The sequence below is a fragment of the Nothoprocta perdicaria genome, unplaced genomic scaffold (genome assembly GCF_003342845.1).
Source record: "Nothoprocta perdicaria isolate Ctin4 unplaced genomic scaffold, notPer1 scaffold_17, whole genome shotgun sequence".
Classification (NCBI taxonomy): Eukaryota; Metazoa; Chordata; class Aves; order Tinamiformes; family Tinamidae; genus Nothoprocta; species Nothoprocta perdicaria.
Genome location: NW_020454871.1, coordinates 654,760 through 668,494, shown reverse-complemented (window position 1 = coordinate 668,494; position 13,735 = coordinate 654,760). Strand labels below are relative to the sequence as shown.

General features: G+C 39.3%; 1 protein-coding gene across 1 annotated transcript in view; it reads right to left on the bottom strand.

The window, feature by feature from the left end:
• The window catches only part of LOC112944496 (connector enhancer of kinase suppressor of ras 2-like), a 165,885-nt gene that overhangs the window by 14,134 nt on the left and 138,016 nt on the right, over positions 1–13,735 (bottom strand). The window contains exons 15-18 of the mRNA XM_026035945.1: positions 8,468–8,516; positions 4,320–4,368; positions 3,451–3,626; positions 2,791–2,864 (exon numbers count right to left, since the gene is read on the bottom strand). Of these exons, the coding sequence (XP_025891730.1) occupies positions 2,791–2,864; positions 3,451–3,626; positions 4,320–4,368; positions 8,468–8,516 (348 nt within the window). The remainder of the gene's footprint in view (positions 1–2,790; positions 2,865–3,450; positions 3,627–4,319; positions 4,369–8,467; positions 8,517–13,735) is intronic.

Genomic DNA, 13,735 nt, shown 5'->3' with positions numbered 1-13,735 from the left:
TGAAAGTTCAAGGCAATTCATTACTTAGCAGCGCTTGCTTGCTTACTGATTTCCATTAAGTCTTGTGGATCAGCTTCATCAAAGGGCATCATAATTATCACTATTCTTGAAAATAATATGATATTCACATCAAAATTTAAATGACAGAATAATCTTACTGGAGTATAATCATTTTTAATCATGAAGATGCAGGCGGTGCCAAAGGCAACAAAAAGTTTTTCAGTGCCAACCTAAGAAATCTCCTCTAGCCGGGACAAGGTCATTCTACATCCAAATATAGCCTGAAATCATTACTGTGATTCTGGAGGAGAGCTAAAACAGTCTGAGATAATGTCATGATTCCTATAATAATCAGAGTACCTTCATTAAATGCATTAGTGAGGCAAATCAAACCATTCAGAATAATATACTCAATGACCATATATTCTCATCAAAACTTTCTTAAGGCTATTTCATTCAATGTGTCCTATGGACTTCAGCAACAGTGGCTCTATAAAACAGCACTCCAAGCCTGACAGCACTGGAAAAGAAAAATCTATTATTTTAAAAGACTTTACATTTCTAATTTGAATTAAGGAAGTCTTTACCTAATTAACATTTCCCCATCAATGGCTCTGAAATGAACAGAAATTTGAAGACCACCAAGCTCAGCTCCAAGGGCTGAAATAAAACTGAAGCTGAGATTTTAGCTGGACTTTGTTACGCACTAAAACACTAAGCACTCTCTTTAGACAATCTTAATTTACTTAAAAATATTTGAACATAAAAATACTTGTGTTTCACCTGCCCTTAATCATACTAAATATCAAGACAACTGCTTCACTGACTTTCTCAGCAGGATAGTTAAAATGCAATGCTAAAGGACAAAAACATTCTAAAGTAGAAAGAGGAACGAACAGATCTGGTAAGGACTGAAGACTCTCCTAGCTGCTTTTTGCTCTGCTCTACCAGAGGGAACAACGAAGCACTTGAAGTGTTGGAATTTTTCTGGATTGTGCTGGGTTGGAAGGGACCTAAAGAATGAGAGCACAGGAAGCTGTTCTGGTCTCCCAGAACTGCTGACTTGCAGTGGAATTAGGCAACAGGAAACACAGCCAGCCCTGTCCTCAGCAGGGAGGCTACACACAAAGGGATCGCTCTGTGCTGGGTGCTTACGGTGGTGGGAAGGACCCTCTGTTCATACAGCTGGATACACTGAAGCAAAACTCTTTGCAATAGCTTTCAGTTTGCATGACTCAGAGGAGTAAGAAAATAGTGGTTAAAATGTTGTTTTTATGACTGGAGAACTATATGAATGACAGACCATGAAGGAAGCAATCAAAGGCTAATTTTGTTAGTGGAACAAGAAATGATAATACCTTCCCATTTTTAACACTGGACCTACCCCTTCTTGCAAAGATTCAATGCCTGAAGGTACTCTGTTCTGAGCACTTGCAAAGCTTTAGGTGTTTTTTTCTTTCCTTTGTACATAGGTCTTGCAGAGATTGTTCTCTAAGAAGTGTTCTCTGCAGTGCTTAAAGCAAGTCTCTGGAAGCTATTTCCAGCTCTGCGCTATGACCCTGTATTTGATCTTTATTAATACATTGAAATTGCTCAAGTGTTTTATACTCTAACAAAAGGGCATGTTTTTTTCCTAGATATTTGTTCAACATGATTATTAATATCTACTCATAGCTCACAGGAATTTTATGGTGCTTGGTTTGTGTTTTTCTTCTAAGTGATATCTTCAGTTAAAAGGAGTAATAAAGGGGCAGAATTGCACTGCCTTCTACTTCTCAGATAAACAGTAACTATCCCCAAAGCTTCAGACCAAAGCAGGCAGTTGCAAAGGGCTGATTTTCTAATCAACACACTCTAGTACAATTTATATATTCAGCAGTCTCTCCATGTTCACAGCTGTAGGACATGTACAGCTGAGACTAAGACCATATTTAGTCATTAGAAAAGCATGACAAAAATTCAGGATGCTTAGTTTGAACTAGGAAAGCTTTGATCAGAGAGTACCATTAATGCTGCTCTACATAGCTCCAGAAGGTAGCAATCTTTAAATATCACAGATGCAGCAGATAGAAGACAGATGTAAGTCAGGAGATACTGATGAAGTGCTAGTCTCAAAGCACTACATTTGTTCTGATAATCCCACTGTTCTTGACAGATGTGAATTCAACTCCCAACACTTGAGACTACAAACAATTTCCAGGTTACAATGGTGCCAGCGAGTGTTAGTTATTAAATATTCCTTAGATGTGGAAAAAATTAACATATGGTTTGTTCTGGGAGCATAATGGAGCAGTAGCAATAGGCACATGAGCAATAGAAAGACTGAAACAACAGTTATTTTGCATGTGGAAACTAAATATTTTAACAACTGATCATAACTCAATATTAGGAATATGAGCTTTTTCCACAAAGCAAAAATGGAGACTATACACATGATCAGTTACTACAATATTCATTATGTTTACTGTACTAGATCTTTCTTGTACACTGGATTTTCATCTTAAAGACGACACTGAGACAGTTCTCTTGCCTAATCTGTTCATGTTTTTGTGGTCCACTTAGTTAACTGAACCTGGGCTATCTGGAAAGCTAACCAGGAGACATCAAATTCTTTTAAGACTGCTTATGACGTTGACCTCATGATATATCTTTTAAAATAAAGAGATACAGTAAGCTTGTGTAAGTCTATTCTTCATGTTATCCAAGGTTTCCTGATTACAAATTTTTAGTATTATACATATGTCCAAGAGTGAACCCTGCATTTATAAATACAGTTGATACATTACTTACTGTTTCCTTCTGCATTCAATTGCTCGATCTATCCTGAACTCAGGCAAACTAATGAATCCTTCTGCTTTTTCATCCTATCAAAAGAGAAGAGGAAGTGGCAGTGAGGAGAGCACAGAGTTGAAGAGCAGAGCAATGAACAGCAGCTCTTTGGGTGTTACACTAAAAACAACTGTCCACCCAACTGAAACACTGAACACATCTTCCCAATATTGTTTTTACTTAAGTATTTAGATTGCTTAATAATGCAAGGTCAGTATCTTGATGAATTTAACAATGGATGGTTCCTTAAATAACCTACTATTATCCCAATTCCTTTTGGCTGAAGATCACAGAAAACTTTTGAACACTGAAAACAGCAGCCAAAATGGTAATTGTCTTGAATGGTAATTCARGACATCTACAGAAAAGAGCTGTGAATGCTTTGTATTAGTTCAAACTGAAAGCACAGATACTATCTGTAAGATCACTGTCAACCTTTGTTATTTCATTAAGTTTGGATGTGGACTTTTTAAGACGTTAAAAATATATTTCAATRGAAATATTTCCACTTACAGTGACCCAGATCCAGCAATTATACTGACACTCCACTACASTATTTCACCAATTAGTATAAACTCTGAGATTTAATTTTGGCTTTCTTTAAACAAAGATTATACTTACATTCTGATTTGTGTACCAGTACAAGGAAGAGTCCTTCAAAATAAACCAGTATTTTTTCCATTTCTGTGTAAAGTAACCTTTGGCATCTTTTTTCTTCCATAGCCAGCCTTCACAATCTCCGTGCCCCAGATCTTTGCAGGAAATCCGTCTTCTGCTTCCACTTGTTAGAGAGCCACCTGATAATGTGATGATAAAGGAAGAGATGTCTCTGAAAGAATTATTCTTAACATAAACACATAACTACCGTCTAATGACGAATCAAACCCAAACCCCTCAAGCCAGATCCTCTCCAGTTTCAGGAAGAGGAGAGATTCAACAAACTACTTCTAAATTTCACGCAATTTTAGTTTTATGAAACACAAAATAAAAGGGCCCTATTTTATTATGCTTATTTAATCTCTAATAGGTTCATTCTTTCTAGGGCCGCATTTTCTTGTAAGCTGGACATCATGTCAAAGTAAAAACATACCGATTTTGCCTTCACTTTGAAGCTTACAGAATTTCTATTATTACTTTTCCTATTACTACTTTTAGCAACAGTCAAACTCTGTGCTTTTTAAATTTAAATTTTCAAGTCAATATTTGAGTCAGTAAAATAATCATTCACTGCCATAAAAATGCACTTCTTCAATTATGAACTTTAAAATATTTTTAGAAAATAGCAAATACACAACTACTACCTTTCTGCTACTTAMGTAAGAGGAAATTGTATTATAGAGTCTAAATATATTACATGCTTTAAAAAGGTATTTACTGCCAAATTTAGAAATATTTGAATCAAACTCAATTTTCACACTTGATCCAAACCACTTCTTATGAGGGAGAAACTTTCATTTTCTGCTTTCAAATACTAACTCAAACGATCTTACCTTTTGACCATTTTCTTGTTTTTACCCTGAGGGAAGCGTAATGGAATGACTGTAAGAAAAGGAAAAGAATCATGAAAAAACAGGGCATACAGCAGCAGTAGCCTAGCACAGCCTGCATTCACCACTATCGCCATGAAATATTCTCAGGATCTCTTTTTTGCCTTTTTTTTTTTTTTTTCTCTTATTAGTATTATAAACATGACAAAGAAAACAACACAGTGTTAAACCTACATACCAAACCTATTTTTTTCCACTTAGTAGTAACAATTCATTTGAAGAATCCATCAAGGTTTACCTGGAAGACTGCTTTAGCTGTAGCTTTAAAATCAAGGCCATAAATTTACAGAAATGTATAATAAAGTGGATGATATATGGACTTGCTAAGTATAAGTGACATAGTTTTACAATTATTTATTTAAATGAAATGGCTATCACAAGTATCTATTCATAGAATCATAGAAYGCTTAAGGTTGGAAGGGACCTCTAGAGATCATCTARTCCAACGCCCTGCACACACAGGGACACCCAGAGCACRGGGCACAGGCTGCCTCCAAGCGGATTTGGAGATCTCCAGAGAAGGAGAGTCCCCAGCCTCCCTGGGCAGCCTGTGCCAGGGCTCGGGCACCCTCACTGACAAGAAATGTTTCCTTAAGTTCCTGGGGAACTTTTGGTGCTTCAGCTTGTGGTCGTTTCCTCTAGTCCTGTCGCTGGCCACCACTGAAAAGAGGCCRCCCCCCTCCTCCTCACTGCCTCCCTTGAGGTATTTATACACACTGATCAGGTCCCCCCTCAGCCTCCTCTTCTCCAGGCTGAACAGGCCCAGCTCCCTCAGCCTTTRCTCATAGGGCAGATGTTGTTCCAGGCTCCTGATCATCCTATTTCCAAGCATACTGCTTTGCTATGTTGACCAAGTAAATCTGAGGAGAGTTACTCCTTTCTTTTGTGTCTGCAATACAAATACATTATTGATATTTTTAAAAAATCCTAAAACCTTTTAAAAATAGCAACACTATTCAAATAATGGTAAGGATTTATCTTAAACTAGGGGAAAATGCTGGAGGAAAGAGCAGAGATCACCTTGAAGCAGTACCACCTTGTGTGGCAATGAACGCAGCCACGAGCAGAACGGGCGGCTGGCGTCCGCAGCACAGGAGCCGGCAGCCCCGAGGAATGGCCATCCTTGTCACTCCCTCCTGCTGTCCTGTGCCACACAGAACCAGGGGTCCAGCTCAGCACAGTCCAGAGGAACTTCCAGAGAGGAACCTCAGCACCTTCAGCACTGCCTAGGTTACCTCTGTGGGAACCTACTGCTCTTGACTACAAGTAACTAACTCCTCCCAGAGCCCATCTGACTCCTACCCTACGTTACAGCAGCCCCTCACCACATGCTCCAGAARCTCTAACAAGTCTATTATTAAAAATGGAGTCTATTATTACAGGACCTAAATAACACAAAATTCTTTACATGTATTTTGTTTCAATCAATATTTAGGGAAGTGGAAGATTATCATTTAAGTGCTATAAAAAGCAATACCTGAAAATAGATTTTCCAATACTGGAGAGGCATAGGCCTTAAATAGCCTTAAATAAAAATAGCCCTTAAATAAAAACGGAGGARGGAGCTGTTTTGCATATGCAGAGCCCTGTGTGTAACCTTTCTGTAAGAGCTGCAGTGTGCTACGCYGAAGAGCACGGACAGGCTYTAAGGCGCTGCCTCAGTGAGTGACYCGGTGTCCCTGAGGRCGCTGGCYCGGGGCACAKCGGCCTGCTCGCCCACAGGCCCCTCCAGCTCAGCACCCCTGGCTCCCTGCCGCTCACACTACGCTCCTGGACAAGCGTTTTATGGATGCTTCACACTCTGACACATGGCAAGTTCCGTGTAGGTATGTGCACTGTATTGATGCAAGACAGTACACGGAGAACACACACAGCTTCAAATGCATCTTTTTTGAGCATTAGAGAAGACAGAGAAAAGACCAATTATACTTGCTGCTGCACTATAGGAAATATAGACATAAGAAGGCAGAAAAATGGAAAAAAAGGGATACCTTTGAGAAGATATTGAAGATACACAGCTACACTGTCATATTTGTCAATGCACTGTGTCACAGCAGCACTGCTTGGTCATACATGGCCAGCTGGATCACTACAGTGACTGTGACTGAAACAACCTGCTCAGTGTCCCTCCTTGTGCATAGAAAAGCAGGCTCCTGCTCCTGCACAACAGATTCCCAAACCTGTCTAAACTTTACACTGATCAATGCTGAGATGAACAACGAATTCCCTGTAACTAAAGTACAGTTCCAAAACAATCACAATCTGGTTCTCTCCTAAAGAACTGCAAGAAAAAATGAACAGCTGAAGCATTTAAATGAACTAGACAAGTTCATATTAAGATACTCACAAGAAAACTGGTATATGTGATTCAGTAAGAGTTTTAAAAATAATGAAAATTCATCACAAAAAAAAAGGCCAAGAAGAGCTGAAAGTACTAACAACTCTAAAAATGCAAGTTCTTTTGTCTTGCTATATTTTGTCTGTGCACACTTACAAATGCCCTAAAAAGTGAGATAAGCATGGAAAGTGAAAGCTTTGCACTACCTTGGGGACAAAAGCTTAATTAGCACTGCTAACTTACAATCTTCATATTCTAATAGATAAAATAATACTATACGATTAGCTTCTGGCAAACAAACAGTGTAAGAAAGCAAACAGAGCTTGCCAGCTCAAAATCACTGAAAGTTGCTATGCAGAACAGAGAAATGATGTGGTAGCACGCTGGTTATCAGTACGGTTGTCAGTATTTAAGTTCTCACTGCAAAACCACAGCACAGAATATGATGTTAAATGAAATGCAACCTCTCCCACAGCTCAACATGGTCTAGAAAAAAACAGGATAGAGCAGAAGCTCTGCTACATGAAGCTGAAGCAATGAGACCTCAGTAGAACTACTGAGAGGCAGTAACAGTTTTGATTATTTGCCACAGGATTGCCAAAATGAAAAGTTCTGCTGTGTTTAAGGAATCCCCTGGAAACCTGCAATTAAGTTACTTGCCAAGATGAAGGGCAGCAATCCTATTAATGCAAATCTGGCTGCATACACCTTCGCCATTTGCCGCCTCATGAGGTTTTACTTAAAATGAGCAAAATGCTTCCAACAAAGCAAACAGCACGTTCACTTGCAAAGTACACACACTTCCTCGGTGTACATCTAATACAGTATTATTTGCAGTGCCACAATCCCCAAGGACAGCAACAGTTTCAAGTGCTTTTTAACGACAGCAGCAGACAAGCAGAGATTTGCACAGGAGTCCCATTATCAGCAACACAACTGCAGGTCTTCACAAACACCAGAAAATTTAACCCCGCATCCTCCTCCTGTGGTCTCCCCATCAGTGATCACACATCTTTCATYGCTGGTCTTCAGTTTCACTGAGTAAGTACTTAAAAGGCAGAACACCACCTAACACGCTGCCAAAGGCACAATTTCATGGCTCACAAAGACAGACAAAAACCCTCCCTGTACTGCAGCTAACGAGAACAAGCACTAGACTTCTCAGACAGGAAGAAACCAAGACATGCTTCAAAGATGAACTCTTCACTCCCACCTAGCAAAACAAGCGCTAAACTGTAACGAAGAAACATGTGCTCTCTAAAAAAAGTTCATTCTTCATAGATTTTTCAAAATTCTGAACAATAAAAATTGATAATATCTAAATATTTTTCATTAAAGATCTTCAAAACTGGTTCTGCAAAAGTCTTGAAAAATCTTTATCTCTTATCTCATTATAGCATGCATGTTATCCCAATATATTCGGATTTTCTTAATTTCTTTACCTTCAAAGCAAATTCCCCCTTCAGTTCCTTTTCAACCTAGGCTTTTGTACAGCTCTCTTCCCTAAATTGGAATATATCTTAAAACACATATTAGGTTCCCATCAAACTTCCTGAAATTTGCTACATACAGACTGGCCTGCTATGGCTGCACTAGATGCTTTCCTGAATACGTAAATTATTCCCTTTTATTTATTTATTTTAAATAATATAGACAAATTTCCAAGTCTGCAATACCTTACGAATCTTTGGAAATATGACAATGAATTGAATGGTTGGGCATTTCTATTTTAASTACAGCTCTAATTGATTACCTTCCTCATGGAGGTGCTTCCGTGGCGGTCAATTGCAGAGCTAGCACATCTAGAACAGAGAGGAAGAAACATGTCAAAAAACAGAGAAAAAAAAAATCTGAATTAATATATTTGCATATAAGCTCTATGTATTTCTATATATAAACCTAGAGATTTAATTGTGCTTCCGAAACATGTAAAATATGCCGCTTGAAAACATACTGCTTTGGAAACTTATCCTTTTCAAATATCATTTAATGCTTTTAAAATATATTAGTTTGCAAATAGCTATCTGAATGGATAAGCCAAGCTTTCACAAGGATGATAGTGTGAAGAAGCTAACTAGCTAACACCAAGTAACCTTTCCCAAAGTAAGTCCAAAGAGGACCCCAACAAGGGCCCCACCTGCTGTGGTCACTATGCTTATTATCAGTACAAATTCATTAGCAAAACTGATAAACTGCTTAACACTAAGACTGCTTTTAGCAGAATGCTGTTGGAAACGATGTTGGAAGGTCCAGGCAAGACTTCACTTCAGAAGCCACAGATTTTCTGAACACACTCAGTGTTTTGACACTACAACAGTGCATACCTGGTATGGCAGAAAAAGAACCAGTTGAACCAGAATTGAATCAGTTCCTGTTCAATAGGCCACTTGGTGAATTTTGGTGTTATTAAGAGCAGATTTTCTGCACACCTTTCTCRCACAAACCCTGTGGACAGAACAATATAGCAGCGGTGCTCTTTCTAGCTCCCTTTGCAATGYGGCAATAGCGAGGGCTGTTACCAAGGTTCAGATAAACCAGGACTGCTCTGAAACTTGCAGCACTTGCAGTTCTTTTTCCTTCACCTCAAAGAAAACTAAAAAGGTTACAAAAGAATGGCCAGAATGATCAAAACGTACATAGCAACCTTAGCACAAACTAAGCTGATTTATTCTCCTCAGCCATCTGTCTCTCTCAACACAACCAAAGGCAACACCGAAGCAGTTTATGAACTCAAAAGTGGGGCTAAAAGAGTAAATAAGGAAAAACCATATTCATACTTTCCTTGAATTATCTAATCTATATTAAATTAGCAGTTAAGTTTGTTTTGAATTTGCTGTTTTTTTATTGGCACAGAGTTGCTATTATTGAACTCTGTTACGAGGTGCTGCAGCTACCATGAATTTACATGGATTAAATTAAAACACAAAAAACCTACATATGGAATATCGAAATACTCTGCTGAAGTTCTCCAGGCAAGGGAACAAAAGAGTCCTGCGACATTTTGGTTTTGAGTTTTCTGCTTGGTTTTAGCCACAGGCCTGTTCTTATATAACTGACACTATTGTTGGCCACTGATGGAAACAGGACATTGACTCAGGGTGAACTTTGGCCTCATCAGGCACAGAAATTTTCACACACTTCGTTTAAAAGTARTAGGCAAGACTCAGCAGTTCTGAGCGGTTTGCAGCTTACAAGGACTGGGAGAAAACAACTGAAAATAACAAACAAGTCCAAGTGCAGCATTTGGTTAAGGGCATTTTGGACAGATGACCAAACTGCCGCAAGGCAGATCTTGGCATAATGCTCCATTTCCTGCCTGCCCATGGGAATGCCATAAATGTACTGTTAGTCCACAAATATATGGTTAGCATTCAGTTATAACGATGATGCAGAACACAGCACAAGTAAAAAGCTCAACAAGGTGAAGCTAAGAAAGGTGGAAGCAGCTTTGACTTAGGTGGCAGCAAACCTCTAGGAACTTCTGAGAACATCCAGCTCACACCTTACAGGACACACTCATCACAGGGCCAGTCTAGTGGGGAGGTCTGTTAGCAGCATTTCAAGTGACTACATATAATTTCAGAGACTAATAATCTCCAAAAAAATAAATTTGGAAATATTAGGGAGAGCAGTATGAAGTACTATAACCCACTGTATTTGATAAAAGCATTAAGAAGTGAATATCCACCTATTAAAATACTTCTAATGAATGCTGAGAGGTGTCTCCCAGTCAGCACTGAATATATCAAATTAACAGTGCAGCTCAATACCTCTCTCCATCCTTGGTATCAGAGCCATTATATCCATTTAAAATCATCACTAGCATTCTGAATATCCTGTATTTTCTACTCACGCAAAAAGAATCCACTGTTAATGAACAGTGATAGTGCTATTTATTTCTTCATAAACTAAGCGCTGCTAAACAAGTGTGAACATCATGTCCACTTTTACACTCATTCCTCTTTTCCTTTCAAGGAACATGTTTTCATTTTCCACCACATAAAGATAGTAACACATCTTTAATTACCCTGTAAACTACACCAGTTTCTAGCTTGTAAAATCTAGAGAATAACTCCTGCAAAGAGTTCCAACATTTTAAACCAACACAGAGCAATTTAACCATGCCTTGATCTCATAGGCACTACTCAAAAGGAACGCTGGATAGAATGYCTCTCACACATTACCAGTCCTCCCAGCTCCAATACCTCCGTTCTCTATTACCTCCAGGGTCATTAAACCCATCACTGAAGTTTACTGTATCAGAACTGAGTATTTTTCAGCAGCTTACTGGATTGCTATCATTTTGGCTTCTCCACAGGTGAAAGGACAGAGATAATAAATCCCAAATGACAGCCACGAATGCAGTCTAGAAACAAGAATAATTACCTTGAAAGTAACTTAGCCTTCACCTGCTTTTTGATATGGATAATACCTAAAATCTACCTAGTTAAATTCTTTTCTGTTAAATGTCTCTGATTAGCTACTGCCTCAACTAGCAGTCAAGGTCAGGATTATAAAATACAAGTAATAAATGCTACCACTCATACCTAGCTGCTAATACTTTTACCATTAASTAAGCGCTGGGCGGCTCCGGCCTGGCCGGTTCTGTCACCGGGACGCTCTGCTCATTCCAGCCACTGCCCTTCCCGGCTCTCCTGGCCGGGCTGCAGTCCGTATGCGGAGCGCTCGGAGCCATTCTGCTGCTGGGCCTCTGCAGGAGGCCTCCTGCTTCCTCAGGCTCCCTAAATGCAGGATCTCAAGTACACAGCACAGATGATTTGAGAGTGAACRTGGAAGCTGCTGCTTAAACATCACGGACTACAGTGGAGTCTGCACTTAAAAATGGAGCTAGTCCTACTGCCACCCGGATTCAGAAGCAGCTGGGGATCCAAAGCACACAGAGCTTCATTAACAACTCTATCGATCCACAGCAACTATCAACAGCTGTAAAATGGCACACCTGTCACCCTGCTCTTTTCTGCTAGCACATACTTGGGAGATGCAAAGTTCAAGCTCTAAGGGCCCTGCAAAACCCCGTGAACATTTACTTCCCACATTCTGAATTTCATTAAGTGCAGTCTGGTTGCAGCTCAAGTTCAGGAACATCATAAATTAACAAGTCATTTATTTTTTTCTTTGTTCAGATATATCACTGACACAGTGTAAAAGAAAACATGTTTTTTTGTTCTTTTTTTATAGTGAACTTTTTTCTTTCATTGACCACAAGCATGGCCCGACCCTGTTCAAAGCTTTCAGAGATGTGACAGGATCTGTCAGAAATAACATTTCCATTTAACCATCCCCACTTCAGCCATGCTCCAAGTTTTCCACCTCCTGACATTGAGCAATTACATGCTGCCTAGAAGACCTGAAACCAACTGTTCTCTTTTTGCCTTAATCTATCTCTTGCTGACTGTGTTTCTTTTCTAAAGTACGTGAAGCAAAACTGGAGCAAATACTGTACCTCATGTGCAAGTTACTTATTGCTGGTTTAAAAAGATACAGAACAAAACCAGGACCACATATACGATTCTGGATACATTTACCTGGTTGCTGGCATGCAGCAATGACACAACTGTGCYGTTTCTAAAACAATTTGCTTGGATTCATGTTTAATTTGACTATTGTAACTTCTGTAGATTACGTAACATCTTCCCAGCATTAACAAGTGAATGCTCAAGGTAAAGCCATTACTTCAGTATTTCCTAGACATTTGAAATCCCTTCTTGACTCTGTGCTGCCTCCAGCCCTGCCTCAGAACCACCCTATGGGCTGTAGTACTTGATACCTCACGTCTCAGCCAGTTATTTGAGCTACCTCAGGTATCTCTGCACTTTTCAGCACTAACTAGAATATAAGCATATTTCTATGTGTAAAACTGATGAAGCAATACCRAGTTAAATCATTTTTAAACTATTTACCTCTCCAGCATTAACTATAAATAGAGACTTCTTAAACTATTAACACTCACAAAGAAGTGTTATGAAAAAGACCCCAGCTTAACTTTCACATGGAAATCGTGCAAATAGTCATGAAGTAACAATCATGAAACTGTTTATTCAACAAGGAGCTCAAGTGCTCAATGCTCAAGTGATGCAATTGTTTTTTGCCTTCTCTCTAGAGATAAGCACAGTGAGATCTTAAGTCCCACCGTGTCTGTATCGATGCCATGGTCGTGTTGTTCACTCGCATCCATAACCCACAGATGYCAGGACTTCCTGTTACCAGGATTTTTCTCCTCCTAAAGCGAGGTTCCAAGAATACAACGAGCAATGCTGTGCCCACTGTCAAAAGTTTGCTTGCAGGACAGCTGCAGCAGCCAGGGGACGTGGCCCATGCCCACTGCCACTTTCTCAACTGAGAAGCAGGCACAATTCCAACTTTTGCAATGAAAAAGAAAACAAATTGGCTGCTTTTTGAGGAAGTATTTAATTTAGCTTGTTTTCCTACCACCAACCACACAATTGGTGTTTGTACCTCCAGTGACRAAGGGTAATTTCCTAAATCAGGTCACCTGCTCAGATATGAAGCCATTTCCTTATGGCTGCCCTATTTTTCTATCAATACTAATACTAGTGATACATACATGTGTATGTATACACACATATGCACGCATAAATACATACATACATATCAGAATATGACTTAATAACAGAGCTCAGACTATGAGCTCTATGACTGACACTGATCAGGCAGGGTTAGAGCTGTGAAGAGACAGTTATCTTATAAGAGAGTGGTATGGCTGCTCATCACACATGCTCAAAGCCTAACCCTGACCATAAAGCTGTGCCAAATATGCAATGTAGATGTGCCAGGGGCATATGGAATTTTAATTCACAAATACCTAGTTTTTCTTATGCCCCAAACATAGAAAAAGGGTATTACACTAGCTTTACATTCTGTTCATTTGAAGTGTTTAAAAGGCYGGATAGAGCAACACTCCATAATCACGTATTGCTCACACAGCTGCTGGCGTTTTCATTACAGATTTCCTGCACCATGTGGGTTATTCTGGTATTTG